Source organism: Nomascus leucogenys, chromosome 19, assembly GCF_006542625.1.
Source record: "Nomascus leucogenys isolate Asia chromosome 19, Asia_NLE_v1, whole genome shotgun sequence".
Lineage (NCBI taxonomy): Eukaryota > Metazoa > Chordata > Mammalia > Primates > Hylobatidae > Nomascus > Nomascus leucogenys.
In genome coordinates this window covers 26,991,937-27,008,534 of record NC_044399.1, presented here as the reverse complement: position 1 = coordinate 27,008,534, position 16,598 = coordinate 26,991,937, and the positions used below count along the sequence as shown (strand labels likewise).

The 16,598-nt window shown below is 47.7% G+C and overlaps 1 protein-coding gene across 7 annotated transcripts in view; it reads left to right on the top strand.

The window, feature by feature from the left end:
* IFT172 (intraflagellar transport 172) overlaps window positions 1–16,598 on the top strand; it is a 43,958-nt gene that overhangs the window by 25,590 nt on the left and 1,770 nt on the right. For 2 of the 7 annotated variants that reach the window (XM_030800794.1, XM_030800793.1), the window contains exons 19-43: window positions 567–651; window positions 955–1,047; window positions 1,893–1,970; window positions 2,212–2,460; window positions 2,636–2,714; window positions 2,926–3,046; window positions 3,233–3,377; window positions 4,219–4,308; window positions 4,865–4,962; window positions 5,113–5,248; window positions 5,334–5,450; window positions 6,436–6,578; window positions 8,420–8,513; window positions 8,662–8,726; window positions 8,918–9,098; window positions 9,341–9,450; window positions 9,566–9,695; window positions 12,902–13,000; window positions 13,198–13,307; window positions 13,433–13,496; window positions 13,615–13,701; window positions 13,966–14,082; window positions 15,080–15,190; window positions 15,368–15,487; window positions 16,383–16,478. In XM_030800794.1, coding sequence (XP_030656654.1) covers window positions 567–651; window positions 955–1,047; window positions 1,893–1,970; window positions 2,212–2,460; window positions 2,636–2,714; window positions 2,926–3,046; window positions 3,233–3,377; window positions 4,219–4,308; window positions 4,865–4,962; window positions 5,113–5,248; window positions 5,334–5,450; window positions 6,436–6,578; window positions 8,420–8,513; window positions 8,662–8,726; window positions 8,918–9,098; window positions 9,341–9,450; window positions 9,566–9,695; window positions 12,902–13,000; window positions 13,198–13,307; window positions 13,433–13,496; window positions 13,615–13,701; window positions 13,966–14,082; window positions 15,080–15,190; window positions 15,368–15,487; window positions 16,383–16,478 — 2,818 coding nt within the window. Of the gene's footprint in view, window positions 1–566; window positions 652–954; window positions 1,048–1,892; window positions 1,971–2,211; window positions 2,461–2,635; window positions 2,715–2,925; window positions 3,047–3,232; window positions 3,378–4,218; window positions 4,309–4,864; window positions 4,963–5,112; window positions 5,249–5,333; window positions 5,451–6,435; window positions 6,579–8,419; window positions 8,514–8,661; window positions 8,727–8,917; window positions 9,099–9,340; window positions 9,451–9,565; window positions 9,696–12,901; window positions 13,001–13,197; window positions 13,308–13,432; window positions 13,497–13,614; window positions 13,702–13,965; window positions 14,083–15,039; window positions 15,191–15,266; window positions 15,488–16,382; window positions 16,479–16,598 lie in introns of those variants that run through there. The other 5 variants (XR_004027109.1, XR_004027110.1, XR_004027111.1 and 2 more) reach the window with 5 other exon arrangements.

Genomic DNA, 16,598 nt, shown 5'->3' with positions numbered 1-16,598 from the left:
ATGTGGCTTTTTCTTGTATTCAGGTCTCAGCTCAAATGTCAATTCATCAGAGAGAACTTCTCCAACTACCAACTTAAGTGGCCCCTTCAGTCACTATCTATAACAGGGGTGTCCAATCTTTGGCTTCCCTGAGCCACATCGGAAGAAGAATTATCTTGGGCCATACATAAAATATACTAACACTAATGATAGCTGATGAGCTAAAAAAAAAAAAAAAAAGAGAGAAAAAAGAATCACAAAAAAAACTCATAATGTTTCAAGAAAGTTTATGAATTTGTGTTAGGCCACATTCAAAGCCATCTTGGGCCATGGGTTGAACAAGCTTGATCTATAATATTACATTATTTTATTTTTTATTATCTCCAATTTTACTAATTATTTGTCTCCACCAGAATGGAAGTTCTCTGAGAGCAAGGCCCTCATCTTCCTTAGTCTCTGTATATCTCCAGTGACAAGACATTGCCTGGCACATCATAGATGCACATCAATTTGTATTTGCTGAACCAATGAATTAATGCTGATTCTATAATAATATTACTATTAATGTCATTGCTTCCATGCCATAGGTGCTTTGCTGCTTTGGGCCAAGTAGCAAAAGTTCGATTCCTGCATGAGACCAATGAGATTGCAGATCGAGTATCCCGGGAATATGCAAGTATTATGCTCCTGATTCATTCTGTCTGTCTCCCAAGCTGATTTCTCTTAGTATTCAGCCCCATGATTCCTGGCTTTCCAGCCATCCCTAGTTTCCTTTACCCTGCCCACCCCACCTTTACCCTCAAGTCAGACCATTTCAGAATTGCTTTTGCTAAACCTCAAACCTTTAAGCTCCATGAAGTGTTTTACCTTCCCAAGTCTTTTGTTTTCTACATCCTTCTGGCCTTCCAATTTCAGCCCTCACAGACAGAACGGCAGCACCTACAGAAAAATCAGAACCTCCTTTTTCCCCCACAGGGCGGAAAAGGAACAGACTTTTATCAGGTCCGAGCACGTCTAGCCATGCTGGAAAAGAACTACAAACTGGCTGAAATGATCTTTTTGGAACAGGTAATAGGAAAAGAGGGACAGGATGGAAGAGGGGATGAGAGAAAAAGAGGGAAAAGGGGTTACAAACTCAAGGGAAGAAAGCATGCTGGTGAGCTAGGCTTCCAAAAGTTTGGGGAAAACATTCAAAGGGGTTTATATAGTTAATTTCACCCCTTCCTTAATTTCCTCCTCTTGTGTTAGTCCTTACTTTTCCAGACAAACTTCCTTCTTTGGCCTTTGATTACTACTTTCTTTCATAAGCAGTCTACTACCTCCCCTCTAGTCCAGAGCCTGTCTTTGCAATTCTTGTGCATAGGGGTAGATCCAGGTTTTGTGGGCCGGAAGCTTATACAATTTGAGGAGCTCTCTTTAAGAACAGTTGCCTTAGGCCAGGCGTGGTGGCTCATGCCAGTAATCCCAGCACTTTCGGAGGCTGAGGCAGGTGGATCACATGAGGTCAGGAGTTCAAGACCAGCCTGGCCAACATGGTGAAACCCCATCTCTACTAAAAATACAAAAAATTAGCCAGGCATGGTGGCACACGCCTGTAATCCCAGCTACTCGGGAGGCCGAGGTGGGAGAATCGCTTGAGCCAAGGAAGCGGAGGTTGCAGTGAGCCCGAGATCGCACCACTGCACTTCAGCCTCAGCAACAGAGTGAGACTCCATCTCAAAAGGCCCGTGCAAATAAGGAGCCCTGAAACTTAAGCTTCTTTTAGTTTCCCAATATTTCTGCTGGTATAGTAGTTAAAAGGTAAGGCTTTTGGTCCTCATGGGCTGGCATCTTAGCCAGGCTGAGGAGAGCTTGCTGCTTTCTGATCCTCATATCTTTCTGGCGTCCCTCTCTGCTCTGCCTGTTTCCCCTAGAACGCTGTGGAGGAGGCCATGGGCATGTACCTGGAGCTACACCGTTGGGATGAGTGTATCGCTGTGGCTGAAGCCAAGGTACCTGTTTTTTCTTCTCCACAGTTGTTCAGAATTTGGTTCTGCCAATTTCAAAAACCTCTTTTTGTCAAGGAGGCCATAGAAACCAGAACAGGGTTGGGGCTTGGACTTGATGTGGTGAGGAGTTAGGATACTGCTGATCCAGGAGGATTCCCCTTGTTATAGAGGGATTGGAGAAGCATGGGAGGCAGAAGGGTCGGAAGGGGGATGTGACTCCTAGTTGTCCTCTGTGCGTGTCCAGGGGCACCCAGACCTGGAGAAGCTACGTCGTAGTTACTACCAGTGGCTGATGGACACACACCAAGAGGAGCGAGCAGGTGAACTACAGGAGAGCCAAGGGGATGGGCTAGCAGCCATCAGCCTCTACCTCAAAGCTGGGCTCCCTGCCAAAGCTGCTCGGCTGGTGCTGACCCGAGAGGAACTGCTAGCCAACACAGAGCTGGTAGAAGACATCACTGCAGCCCTTATCAAGGGGGAACTCTACGAAAGGGTATGCTGGCTTCCTTTTCCTAGCCCTTATCTCCAGAGCTCAGGACCCTTCCCTCACCCAGAGGAGTCTTGGGGTACAGAGCGCTTCCTGACTGCTGGTGTTCCCTTGTTTTTGGAGCTAATACTTAGTTCTTTGTGTTGTAGGGGTATCATAGTAATGTGGTATGTGTTAACAGGCAGGTGATCTCTTTGAGAAGATTCACAATCCACAGAAGGCCCTGGAGTGCTACTGTAAAGGCAACGCATTCATGAAAGGTACTAGCCACCTATAAGCCATCCTTTACTGTGTGGACTCTTGCCCATCTGGTTCCCTGGCACCTCTTGGTGCGTGTGTTCAGGATGCCTGGCTCCAGTTCTCCATTCCTCCCCTTCTTACCTATTCTCCATGCTTCATCTCCCTGTCTTACCTTTTTCTTGAGGCCCATCCCTGAAAATCTGGGCTGAGCACCTTTTCTATCCCTGGCAGCGGTAGAGCTGGCTCGATTGGCTTTCCCAGTGGAGGTGGTGAAACTAGAAGAGGCATGGGGGGACCACCTGGTGCAGCAGAAGCAGCTTGATGCAGCCATTAATCACTACATCGAAGCCAGGTATGGGAGTATGGGAATGTAAAGGAGATTTAGGTGTGAAGTGAGGGGCAGTGGAGCAAGTAAGGACACCAAGGCCTAAAAGAAGAGATCTCAAAATGTAGGTTGAAGTGTGCTTAAGGGGTCCTTTTACCTCCGTTCATTTTCATCTTTCATCCTACATATTTATATCTTTCCCAACTTTGCCAGGTGCTCCATTAAGGCAATTGAGGCTGCCCTGGGTGCCCGCCAGTGGAAGAAGGCAATTTATATATTAGATCTACAGGACCGGAACACTGCATCCAAATACTATCCTCTCGTGGCCCAACACTATGCATCCCTGCAGGAGTATGAGGTGAGGAAGAGTCCCTTTCCACAGTACGAGGCGATGCAGTAGAGGATAACAATGGGAGAACCCAAAACAGGAAGTGGAGACAAGCTCACCAGATCCTTCTTCCTGGGCTCCAAACGGCATCATCACCTTGAAGGGGAAGAGAACAGTTTACTTTCCCAATTTCATTCCAGTGTGACATAGATACCTCCCTTCACCCCAGATATATAAAGTGAGTCTCTAGCTATGTTCCAGCCAGCATGAGTGATTCTTCATGAATAACGCTAACATAGTTACGATATAAAATTGCTTTGCACTGCAGAAATGTGAGGCCCTTTTGGATTCCACTGTATTGTCCTCGTACTGTTTGGGGCTGGTCTTTCTTTTTAAATGGTAGAATGTATGAGACACCCATACTCATCTTTTCTTCTCTATTATTACAAGGTCATATCGTAGGCTCTTCAACATCCCAGCCGAGGTTTGTTCTTTCCTCGTTCAAGCTGCTTCTTTTTTTTTTTTTTTTTTGAGACGGAGTCTTGCTCTGTCGCCCAGGCTGGAGTGCAGTGGCGCAATCTCGGCTCACTGCAAGCTCCGCCTCCCGGGTTCACGCCATTCTCCTGCCTCAGCCTCCCGAGTAGCTGGGACTGCAGGCGCCAGCCACCACGCCCGGCTAATTTTTTGTATTTTTAGTAGAGACGGGGTTTCACCGTGTTAGCCAGGATAGTCTCGATCTCCTGACCTCGTGATCCGCCCGCCTCGGCCTCCCAAAGTGCTGGGATTACAAGCGTGAGCCACCGCGCCCGGCCTTCAAGCTGCTTTAAGTCTGTTGCTCTGACCTTTTGTATCTACCTCCCATCAACTACAGATTGCTGAGGAGCTCTATACCAAGGGAGACCGGACTAAAGATGCCGTAGACATGTACACCCAGGCTGGCCGTTGGGAACAAGCCCACAAGGTAGGGATGGGTGGAGTTCATGATAAGAGAACTCTGCCTTAGTGGCAGTGTGGCCTCATTCCTCGATCTCTGTTTCTCCTCTTCGCTTGGCTCCCTGAAAGCTGACAAAGAGTACCAAAAAACAGTCTGAGCCACTTTGATCCCTAGCCATAGGGAAAGGAAGGGATGAAGAGAGGCCCTTGTTTCCAGACCTATCTATCATTCTGAAGGAGCAGATGGGCTTGGGAGCTGGGGAATCTGAACTACCACTCCTGACACCTCTGGTCACATTGATGACTTTGTTCTCGCCCCTACACTTCAGAGTCCAGTGGTTACAATGATAATGGGAGTGTATGCCCCAGCACAAGGCATCGCAGACCCTCCCACCTTAGCAGAATATAGTTCTTCCCCTGCTTCTTACGGACTTGGAATTCCCCAACCTCACTAGTACAGTGGCAATAACCAAACTCCTGTGATTGTTGGGAGAGTTCAGAGTTTCTGAACAAGCAGGTTTCCTTGAAGCCCTGCTTCCCTGGGGAATTGGACCTGAGGCTGCCTTGCCTCTGTGCCTCCACAGCTGGCAATGAAATGCATGAGACCAGAAGATGTGTCAGTGCTATACATCACTAAGGCCCAGGAAATGGAGAAGCAGGGCAAGTACCGTGAGGCTGAAAGGTGAGCCGTGGCCTCAGAGGAGGTGTAGAGGGAGATGAGATTTCAAGGCTGGGAGGAGGGATGGGGCCTGAGGATGTGTACCCTCTGCCCAGAAGGCAGTGACAGCAGGGATCAGGTCTAGGAGGCCCCAGATGTATCTCCCTTCCCCAGGCTATATGTGACAGTACAAGAGGCTGATCTTGCCATCACCATGTACAAAAAGCACAAGATGTATGATGACATGATCCGCCTGGTAGGGAAGCACCATCCAGATCTCCTCAGTGATACACACCTACATCTGGGCAAGGTGAGCCCTTCTCCTGGCTCTCCCTATCTCTTCCCCAACCAGGCTCCATCTCCCCATCTCTCCATCCTAACTCACCTTCCTGCAGGAGCTGGAGGCTGAAGGCCGACTACAGGAGGCCGAGTACCACTACCTCGAGGCCCAGGAATGGAAGGCAACAGTGAACATGTACCGGGCCAGTGGGCTTTGGGAAGAGGCCTACCGGGTAAGGAGTTCAGGCCATGGTGAGGGATACATCCATCCTTCTTTTCCACGTTTTTTCCTTTTTTTCAGAAAGGGTCTCACTCTGTCACCCAGGCTGGAGTGCAGTGATGCAATTATGGCTCACTGCAGCCTTGACCTCCTGGGCTTAAGCACTCGATCCTCCCACCTCAACCTCCTGAGTAGCTGGGACTACAGGTGCACACCACCACAGCTGGCTAATTTTTTAATTTTTTTGTAGAGACAAGTTTTCACCATGTTGCCCAAGCTGGTCTTGAACTCCTGGGCTCAAGCGATCCACCTGCCTTGGCCCCCCAGAGTGTTGGGATTACAGCTATGAGCCACTTTGCCCAGCCCTTCTTTCCCACTTTAAGTGACTAATTCACAATTGGTCAGAGCATCTTTAAAAGTGTAGTGAAGATCAGAGTCTCTCTTGCCAGAACCATGTCCACATCTGTATACAGAAAATTTCACTTATAATTTTAAGGGTCTGTGGACCAGGTGAAGCCTATCTTGGACCCTAAGTACTTTAACCTAAGTTAAGAAACCCTGAAATTTAGCCCCCTTCTTGTTAACTTTTTATTTTATTTTATTTTTTGAGACGGAGTCTCGCTCTGTCACCCAGGCTGAAGTGCAGTAGCACGGTCTTGGCTCACTGCAACCTCCACCTCCCGGGTTCACGCAATTTTTCTGCCTCAGACTCCCAAGTAGCTGGGATTACAGGCACTCACCACCGTGCCCAGCTAATTTTTGTATTTTTAGTAGAGATGGGGTTTCACTATGTTGGCCAGGCTGGTCTCGAACTCCTGACCTCAAGTTATCCTCTTGCCTCGGCCTCCCAAAATGCTGGGATTATAGGTATGAGCCACCACACCCAGCCTCTTCCTGTTCAATTTAGAACAGTTACTGGATCCTTGTCAAAGCCGAGGTCAGAGATGAGAAGGGAGAAGCTCTGTATTGGAGGATTATTGAGTAACTTTGCTTTACAGGTGGCCAGAACTCAAGGAGGGGCTAATGCCCACAAACACGTGGCCTATCTGTGGGCAAAGAGCCTGGGTGGAGAGGCTGCAGTTAGACTGCTTAACAAGCTGGGACTCCTGGAAGCTGCTGTTGACCATGCTGCAAACACTCGGTGAGGCCCCAAGCTTTCTCTCCACGGGCCCCATCCCAGCCAGAGCCACTATCTAGAGAAAGAAAATTGATGTATAACTGAAAGAAAGATCCTCGGAAGGACATGATAGAGTGGCATGAATAAATTAACTGCTTCTGTTCCCTAGGGGCTCAGAACAGTGTTTAACCTTTGGCTGTTCTAAGACAGGTGGAGAGGAAACAGATTGTAAAGCTAGGACTGCAGACTGCACTAAACCAATAACTTACTCCTGGGTAATGGAAGTGTGATTCTGTCAAATGCAGAGTGAACTTTTTTTTTTGAGACAGTCTCGTTCTGTCGCCAGGCTGGAGTGCAGTGGCACGATATCGCCTCACTGCAACCTCCACCTCCTGGTTCAAATGATTCTCCTGCCTCAGCCACCCAAGTAGCTGGGACTACAGGCATGCACCACCATGCCCATCTAATTTTTGTATTTTTAGTAGGGATGGGGTTTCACCATGTTGGCCAGGATGGTCTTGATCTCTTGACCTCGTGATCTGCCCACCTTGGCCTCCCAAAGTGCTGAGATTACAGGCGTGCACCACTGTGCCCAGCCAAACTTTTCTTTTTTTTGGAAGCACCAGAGTCTGTGAGGCATTTTATTTGTAAATATGTATTACATCTCTAGAAAAAGAATCCCAGGATTTTCCCTCCTATGTGTTGTTGTCTTGCTTCTTCATGGTCCATGATGCCAGCTGAGGTTGTCAGTACAATAAAACCAAACTGGCAGGATGGGAGCAGATTATTCTGCCACTTTTCTTTTTTGTTTTTTTTCTGAGATGGAGTCTCGCTCTGTTGCCCAGGCTGGAGTGCAGTGGCGCAAACTTGGCTCACTGCAAGCTCCGCCTCCCGGGTTCAAGCCATTCTCCTGCCCCAGCCTCCCAAGTAGCTGGGACTACAGGCGCCTGCCACCATGCCTGGCTAATTTTTTTGTATTTTTTTAGTAGAGACAGGATTTCACTCTGTTAGCCAGGCTAGTCTCGATCTCCTGACCTCGTGATCCGCTCGCCTTGGCCTCCCAAAGTGCTGGTATTACAGGCGTGAGCCACTGCGCCCAGCCTATTCTGCCATTTTTCTCTGAGTTGCACATCAAATCTGGGGCTGATCACTCTACACTTGTTTAGCCTGCCTGTGAGGTTCACAGCAATTTTCCTAGCTGTGATCATCAATGATTTCAAAATCGCCAATTTACCATACTTCAGCATCACAATTAGAAACCAGACGATGACTTTGGAGCACAGCCTAATAAGGACCTGGCGTTTGCCTCTCTTTCTGGCATTGTTGATGCTCTTGAGCGCATCAGCCAGGACATTCATGCGAACCATTGCGGCAGCGCAGAAAGACAGCCAAAAGAGCAAAGTGTTCTCAAGCTACTGTTATCAGTGCCAATCGTGCAGTCCGATGCTGAGGGTGGTCTTGCTCATTTTTTAGAGACTGTGTTTCTGCTAATGTAGCTGGGGCTCAGGAAGAGGTGGTGAGCACCAGGATCCCTCCTAGCCCTGTCAGCATAGGTCTGCGAGGCTCACTCCTCCCTTCACCTTCGCAGGCCCAAACTAATTCCTCAGGAGCAGCTGGCCTCAGGGAAGGCATAGGCTTTTCCAGACGTCTCTTGATCCACGCTGACAGTGACGTGGTCTTCACAGGGCTGCCTGCCTGTCTTCCTTTTTATCTCTCCATGCTTTTCTGTCACTTCATATCTGTTATCCTTAAATCTGTCACTTTTTCTCCCCTCAACTCTGTCCTTTCTCTGTTTTGTCTTGTCTTGTTCCTTTTATGAAGGGAAGCATGAAGTAAGAAAACTTTATCTGCACTTTCTGTTTCAGCTCCTTTGAATTTGCGTTTGAACTCTCTCGGCTGGCCCTCAAGCACAAAACCCCCGAGGTTCATCTCAAATACGCTATGTTCCTGGAGGATGAGGTATGGGTGTGATTTGGACCTCGACCATAGAGCCCTCTTATTCCATCCCCTAGTGCACAGCTGCTGGGTGTGCAGACCCCCAGTCTCATGCCTGCCTGTGATGCCAGTCTCCTTCTCATCACGCACGGCTGCCTTTCTTTCCCTGTAGGGTAAATTCGAAGAGGCTGAAGCTGAATTCATCAGAGCTGGTAAACCCAAGGAGGCAGTCCTCATGTGAGTTACCCCATACATTCCTTAATACTGTTTCTCCAATCACAGTCCCAGGATCTTTCATGATTATCTTGACCTTCATTCAAACCTAGAACAAATCAGTGTTACACCCCTCAGTGACATGGCTGTTTGTCTCCCACTATTGGGGCCTCAGTCCTATACTCAGTCTCTCCTCTGTCCCCACCTGGAGGCAGGTTTGTCCATAACCAGGATTGGGAGGCAGCTCAGCGTGTGGCTGAGGCTCACGACCCTGACAGTGTCGCCGAGGTGCTTGTGGGACAGGCCCGGGGGGCCTTGGAGGAGAAGGACTTTCAGAAAGCAGAAGGGCTGCTGCTCCGGGCCCAGAGACCAGGCCTGGCCCTCAATTATTATAAGGTGGGGCACTGGATGCAGGGCCATGAGGGGAGGGGGAGAGGTTCTAAGAGCCCACAGAGAGCCACACTGACCCCTGGTATGAAGAAAGATCAGGGAGGTTAGTATTGGGGAGTGGGAAAGACAGGAAAGAGGAGGAGAAGAGAGGTCCAAGGACCCAGGAGTCTGTGGGCCAGAGCACCTGTGTGGCAGTAGGAAGCTGTCAGGCCTGCCTCTGCCCTCTTGATACCTGGAAATCTGAGCAGGAGGCTGGATTATGGAGTGACGCTCTGCGGATCTGCAAGGACTATGTGCCCAGCCAGCTGGAGGCTCTGCAGGAAGAATATGAGCGGGAAGCTACTAAGAAGGGGGCCAGGTATGAGGCCAGAGGTCCAGGCAGCATTGGCAGGGCTGGGAGGGTCATGAGGCGTGCACAGGATAGAGCACGCTGCCCCCCTACCATCCAAGTCCCAGCGCTCTCATCTCCACAGGGGTGTGGAGGGACTTGTGGAACAAGCTCGACACTGGGAACAGGCTGGAGAGTACAGCCGTGCCGTGGACTGCTACCTCAAAGTGCGAGACTCTGGAAACAGCGGCCTGGCGGAGAAGTGCTGGATGAAGGTGAGGGCAGCAGGCCCTTTCTGGCCCTCCTTCTCCCTAGGTCTCTATTCACACTCGGCTCTGCTTCTCACATCTGCAGCTCTTTCCTCTTGTGTCTTTTTCTTTTCAATCAGGTAGCAGGAATCTATGGAGTGCCTGCTGGATGATAGAGCCAGAACCTCTGAAAGCTGTAAAAGCGGATATAAGACAGAGCCCTGACAGCCAAAAGTTAGGGGAATTAAACCAATAAATGGCTCAATTACTATCATATCTGAGTAAAGAATAAAGTGCATGATTTAAAGTAGAGTTCAGAGAACAGTGAGATCTCTGTGGGCTAGAGGGGTCAGGAAGGCTCTGTGAAGAAGGAGGGAGAACTTGGACAGGAGCTGGAAGGGCAACTCCAGGCACAGGAACTGGCCAGACAGGGAACATGAAAAAAGCATGGGCTCCGCCTCCCCCACCCAACATTTCCTGAAAAGAAGCCTCCAGCAAATTAAGCCAGGCCAGTATGTGTCACAAATAATAAGACATACTGTATTGGAGAAACCAACAGGATACATACAGTCATATGCCATATGACAACGTTTTGGTCAACAGTAGACCACATGGGTGGGCATGGTGGCTCACGCCTATAATTCTAGCACTTTGGGAAGCCAAGGTGGGTGGATTCAGTACACAAATACTTACCATTGTGTTATGGTTGCCTATAGTAGTCAGTACAGACATGTGCTGTACAGGTTTGTGGCCTAGAAGCAATAAGGTCTACCCAACGTCTACCTAGGTGTATAGTAGACTATACCATCTAGGTTTGTGCTATGATGTTTACATAACGATGAAATCCCCTAAGGACACATTTCTCAGAACATACCCATCATTAGACAATGCATGACTGTAGGTATATGCGTGTACATGTATATAAAGAGATTTATTAAAAGGATTTGGCTCATGCAGTTATGGAGTTAGACAAGGCCCAAGATCTGCAGGTGAGCTGGCAAAGTGAAAACCCAGGAGAACTGATGGTGTAGTTCTTGTTTGAAGGCCAGGAAGCTTGAGACCCAAGAAGAGCTGATGTTTCAGTTCAAATCTGAAGGCAGGAAAAAGCCAGTGTCCCAGTTTAAAGGCAGTCAAACAGGAAGAATTCTCTCTAACTTGGGAAGGAGGCCAGCCTTTATGTTCTGTTCATGCCTTGAAATGATTGGATGAGGTCTATCCAACAGTAGAGAGGGCAATTTGCTTTACTTAGTCTACCAATTTAAATGTTAACCTCATCCAAAACCACTTACAGAAACATCCAGAATAATGTTTGACCAAATACCCAGATACCCTGTAGCCCAAATTGATACGTAAAGTTAACAATCACATATATATATATATATAATTATATTTTAATATATTTAAAATTGGGATGCAGGTATAGTTTAAATGATGCACCTTAGATACAGTGAAATATAGGTGGGGGTCATGGGGGGGGTGAGATTGGCCCTCTAAATGACATATTCATATGGTGATGCCCCTGCAAAATTTCCCTTAGGTTTGAGGTTTTTTTGTTTGTTTGTTTTATTTGTTTTTTGAGACAGAGTCTTGCTCTGTCGCCCAGGCTGGAGTGCAGTGGTGCGATCGGTGCTCACTGCAAGCTCCGCCTCCCGGGTTCAGGCCATTCTCCTGCCACAGCCTCCTGAGTAGCTGGGACTACAGGCGCCCACCACCATGCCCGGCTAATTTTTTTGTATTTTTTTAGTAGAGATGGGGTTTCACCGTGTTAGCCAGGATGGTCTCCATCTCCTGACCTCATGATCCACAAGCCTTGGCCTCCCAAAGTGCTGGGATTACAGGCGTGAGCCACTGTGCCCGGCCTTTTGAGGTCTTAAAACTCAATAACCCCTAGAAGTTAGAGGGAGAGAAGTAGAAAGAGGGGCTGATGTTTGGTTTTGAGGTTCTAGCAGATTTTAATCAGCAGTATTGAATAAGCATCTGATATATGTAACTTGGGAGCACAGCATGACTGTACCTTTTTCAGATTAGTCAGAAAATGGCTTCCTGATACTGACAGAGCAGATTAAGCTTTGAAGGGCTTGGCAGTAAGAAAGGGAGGCAAGAACAGGTGAGGGAAAGACCAGAGGGGATTAGCATAAACTACAGCGAAATTGGATTGTGTGGAAATTGAAATCTGGTGAGGATGTCAGCATCATAATGGAAACAGAGTGATCTCATCGAACACTTGGGTTTGTAGAATTTCTGAGTGTTAAGTGTTGAAAGGTATCATCAAGACCATCTATACCAGCACTGGCACTAGAAATATAATGCAGGCCACAAATGTAAGCCATGCATGTCATTTAAATTTTCTAGTAGCCACATTTAAAAAGAGTAAAAAGAAACAGGTGAAAATAATTGTAATATATTTTATTTAATACAATATATCTAAAATACCACCATTTCATCTGGGCGCAGTGGTTCATGCCTGTAATCCTAGAACTTTGGGAGGCCAAGGTGGGCAGATCACTTGAGGTCAGGACTTTGAGACCAGCCTGACTAACATGGTGAAACCCTGTCTCTACTAAAAATACAAAAATTAGCCGGGCATGGTGGTGGGTGCCTGTAATCCCAGCTACTCAGGAGGCCAAGACAAGAGAACTGCTTGAACCTGGGAGGGAGAGGTTGCAGTGAGCTGATATTGTGCCACTGCACTCCAGCCTGGGCGACATAGCAAGACTCTGTCTCAAAAAATTAAATAAAATACTACCATTGCAACATGTACTCACACACATTATTTAGATATTTTCCATTCTTTTTTTATACTAAGCCTTCAAAATCCAGTGTGTGTGAATGAAGAAACAAGCTCATAAAAGCCCAACACAAATAGTTACAGAATGCCCTGGACTCCTCATTTTAGAAGTCCTTTCTCTGTACTCTGCTACGAAGATTTTACTTATGACAAAGACCTTGAAAATGATTTTGTCAAAGGTGGAAGGTTCAAATGCAGTGACCTCAGGCAGCGCAAGAAGTATCTGAAAGAGTTAATGAACTGAAAGGAAAGATAGGTCCATTGATGGCTAATCAAAGGATCTAATGGACCATGAGCCAGGCTTTGCCCAGGAGGGTGGGGTTGAAGGGGAGAGTAAGAGAAAAAGTTGGCATCTGGAGGAGAAAAATGTATGAAATGGATCAGGCTAAGAACTCAGCAGTATTTGTCTCTCCTACCCATTTCCATCTTCTGTTCAACCACTCAGGCAGCTGAACTCTCCATCAAGTTTCTGCCTCCCCAACGTAATATGGAAGTTGTTCTGGCTGTAGGACCCCAGTTGATTGGAATTGGAAAGCACAGTGCAGTAAGTAGGATGCTGAGATGGAACAGAAATAGATTTCACAGAGATGGGTGCAAGGGTGACATCTATACCCAGGAAGGTGTGTGAGGTGGGCCTCCTGGTGGGCATGGCTTGCAGTCCTGGGGAAACAGATGGGAGACCTCACAGCGGGAAGACTGGGAGCGAGGAGAAAGTCTCCCTGCTGATTTCCCATTGTGCAGGCTGCAGAGCTCTATCTGAATCTGGACCTTGTCAAGGAAGCAATCGATGCTTTCATCGAGGGTGAGGAGTGGAACAAGGCGAAGCGTGTAGCTAAGGAGTTAGATCCCAGGTAAGCTTGTAACCCCTTCTTACTGGGAAATTCTCTTTTACTTCCTTTTGTAAAGACTGGGAAGTCTTACGGGGAGGGTTGGTATTCTGGAACATGAAGATGGAGCTCTCTGAACATCTTCACAGGTATGAAGACTATGTGGACCAGCATTATAAAGAGTTCCTCAAGAACCAGGGCAAAGTGGACTCGGTGAGACTTGCAGAGTTAGCAGGAGGCAGAATGCAGGGAGAGACTCACAAGATTCTCTCCCTCTTCTTTGCCTCATGTCATCTCTTTTCTCTTATAACTCTGTCTTCCATTGACCCAGCTGGTGGGTGTGGATGTGATAGCTGCTTTGGACCTGTATGTGGAGCAGGGCCAGTGGCACAAGTGCATTGAAACAGCTACCAAGCAGGTACTGCTCTCTTCCCATTCCCAGGTTTTCTTTACATTCTCCCTTGATTCCCCACCTGCCTCAAAGATGCATCTCTCCTACACCTCCACAAAAACCCAAAGCCCAAAGATTTCTAATGGACATCAGAGAAGCTCAGTCTGAAACTGGGGTCAGAGGTTTGCATACACCCTTTGTCCCCTCAACAAATACGTGGCCTCAAGTCACCTCACTGCTTGGTCTTGCTGATCCGAACCTCACTCATGCTTTTCCTCCACCCCTGTACAGAACTACAAGATTCTGCACAAGTACGTGGCTTTGTATGCAACTCACTTGATCCGGGAGGGTAGTTCTGCCCAGGCATTGGCCCTGTATGTACAGCACGGAGCCCCTGCTAACCCACAGGTACCAGCCTTCTCCTTGGGTTGAATGTTTCCACAAGGAAACTCTTTCTCCTCTAGAACCACCTATCTCCTCAGGAACTATCTTCTCAGAGGATTCTATCCTTAGAGAACATCATGCCCAGAGTCCCCCACACATCTCCAGAAATGTACAGCCTCTCTGGAGGCTGTGTATTTGCTAAGAGCATGGGGAGGTTTGCAGAAACTTCCGACTTCTGTTTGAAGAAACACCCGTGGAGCTCCCCATGCTGTTAGCAAATACACAAGCACCTGTCTTTCAGAGATAAATCCTGCACACACCTCTAGGGCCTTTATTGACTTCCTCCAGAGAATGAACACTGCTCCCTGATCTGAGAGTCACAGCCCATTAATGTTGTGACTCTGCATTTACATTTGTACAGTTGCCCACACTCACACAGCACCAGCTAAGAAAGTTATTTCTTCCTCTTTTCTCTTTATCAAAAATAATCAGCACTTAAAAATAATTCACTTCATTAAAAATAATCAGCACTTAATAATCTGCCACTGTCGGCCGGGCATGGTGGCTCATGCCTGTAATCCCAACACTTTGGGAGGCCGAGGCGGGCAGATCACAAGGTCAGGAGATCAAGACCATCGTGGCTAACATGGTGAAACCCCGTCTCTACTAAAAATATAAAAAGTTAGCTGGGCGCGGTGGCAGGCGCCTGTAGTCCCGGCTACTCGGGAGGCTGAGGCAGGAGAATGGCGTGAACCTGGGAGGCAGAGCTTGCAGTGAGCTGAGATCACGCCACTGCACTCCAGCCTGGGCAACAGAGCAAGACTCTGTCTCAAAAATAAATAAATAAATAAATAAAATTTTAAAAATAAATAAAAATCTGCCACTGTCCCCCAGCCCTTGCACACACACACATACCCATTTCTACACACAAAGCCTATTTCTCCTCCCTTTGGCCTCACTTCCACTTACTTTCTCTTCTAGCTTTGCCCTTCTCAGATGCCCTTCTTCCCTCTACCTCTAGAACTTCAATATCTACAAAAGGATCTTCACTGACATGGTGAGCTCTCCTGGAACCAACTGTGCCGAGGCCTATCATAGCTGGGCTGATCTTCGAGATGTCCTCTTCAACCTGGTGAGGAAGTGAAAGGGCTGCTCTGTCTGTCCTTGTCCTCATCTCTTCTTTCATGCACATAAACCTTTATTCCCAGATGTATTTTACCTTCCTCTGACAGGTGGCCATCAGAGACCACTCTATGGCCCTGGCAGTCCTCTGACCCCTGAGCCAGGCTGTGCTGTCTCCCTCCTCTAGTGTGAAAACCTGGTGAAGTCCAGTGAGGCAAACTCTCCAGCCCATGAGGAGTTCAAGACAATGCTGCTGATCGCTCATTACTACGCCACGCGCTCTGCAGCCCAGAGCGTCAAACAGCTGGTGAGATGTACGGGGGCGGAGGAGCACTCAGTCAGAAGGGCTCATCTGCAAATGTATAAAGCTGAATTGATTCACGTTCTGGATTCTTCAGCTTGGGCTCTTGAATCTCCTCACCTCTCTTTCAGCTTCTCTTCTGCCTAAACAAATCTTTAGCCCTTGCTGAGGTTTTCTTCTTCTGACCTTTTTAGGGCTTTGTGCCCACACAGCCTCAGCCTCATTATGTTTAAACATCCAAATCGCATGATTTCTTTATTCACCTCTTATAATGTACACATATTCTGGGCTTATTTTTGACTGTTCACTGTATATTTCATGTACTTGGATGATAGAATTCTAGAAGTGGAAAGAACCTCAGAAACAATCTAGGTGGAAAGAACCTCAGAAGCAATCTAGGTGGCCGGGCGCGGTGGCTCACCCCTGTAATCCCAGCACTTTGGGAGGCCAAGGCGGGTGGATCACTTGAGGCCAGGAGTTCGAGACCAGCCTGGCCAACGTGGTGAAACCCCATCTCTACTAAAAATATAAAAATTAGCCAGGCATGGTAATGTGCGCTTGTAGTCCTGGCTACTCAGGAGGCTGAAGCACGAGAATTGCTTGAATCTGGGAGGCAGAGGTTGCAATGAGCTGAGATGGCGCCACTGCACTCCAGCCTGGGCGACAGAGTGAGACTCTGTCTCAAAAAAAAAAAAAAAAGAAAAAGAATTGAACCTAGGCCCAGGTCTCTTGTTCAGAGAAAAAAAAAAGAAAAAAAAACTAAGACCCAGAACAGCTTGAGATCCAGAGCAGTTTAATAATAATTGTTGTTTTTTAGTTCTGTGGCTGCCTTACAGGATCATTGGTCTGGTAGCTCAGTCATTTTAGTGCCATATTCATAATGCTTTGACTTTAATCCCAGGAAACCGTGGCTGCCAGGCTTTCTGTTTCACTCTTGCGTCACACCCAGCTACTACCTGTAGACAAAGCCTTCTATGAAGCAGGCATTGCTGCCAAGGTGAGCTGGGACAAGGAAGGGTGGGGCAGATGGGAGGAGTCAAAGGTTGGAAAATAGAATATCCCTTCTGCTCTGGTAGAGGAAAGCTGAGTGTAGGGCTGATGTTACAGAGGATGTAGT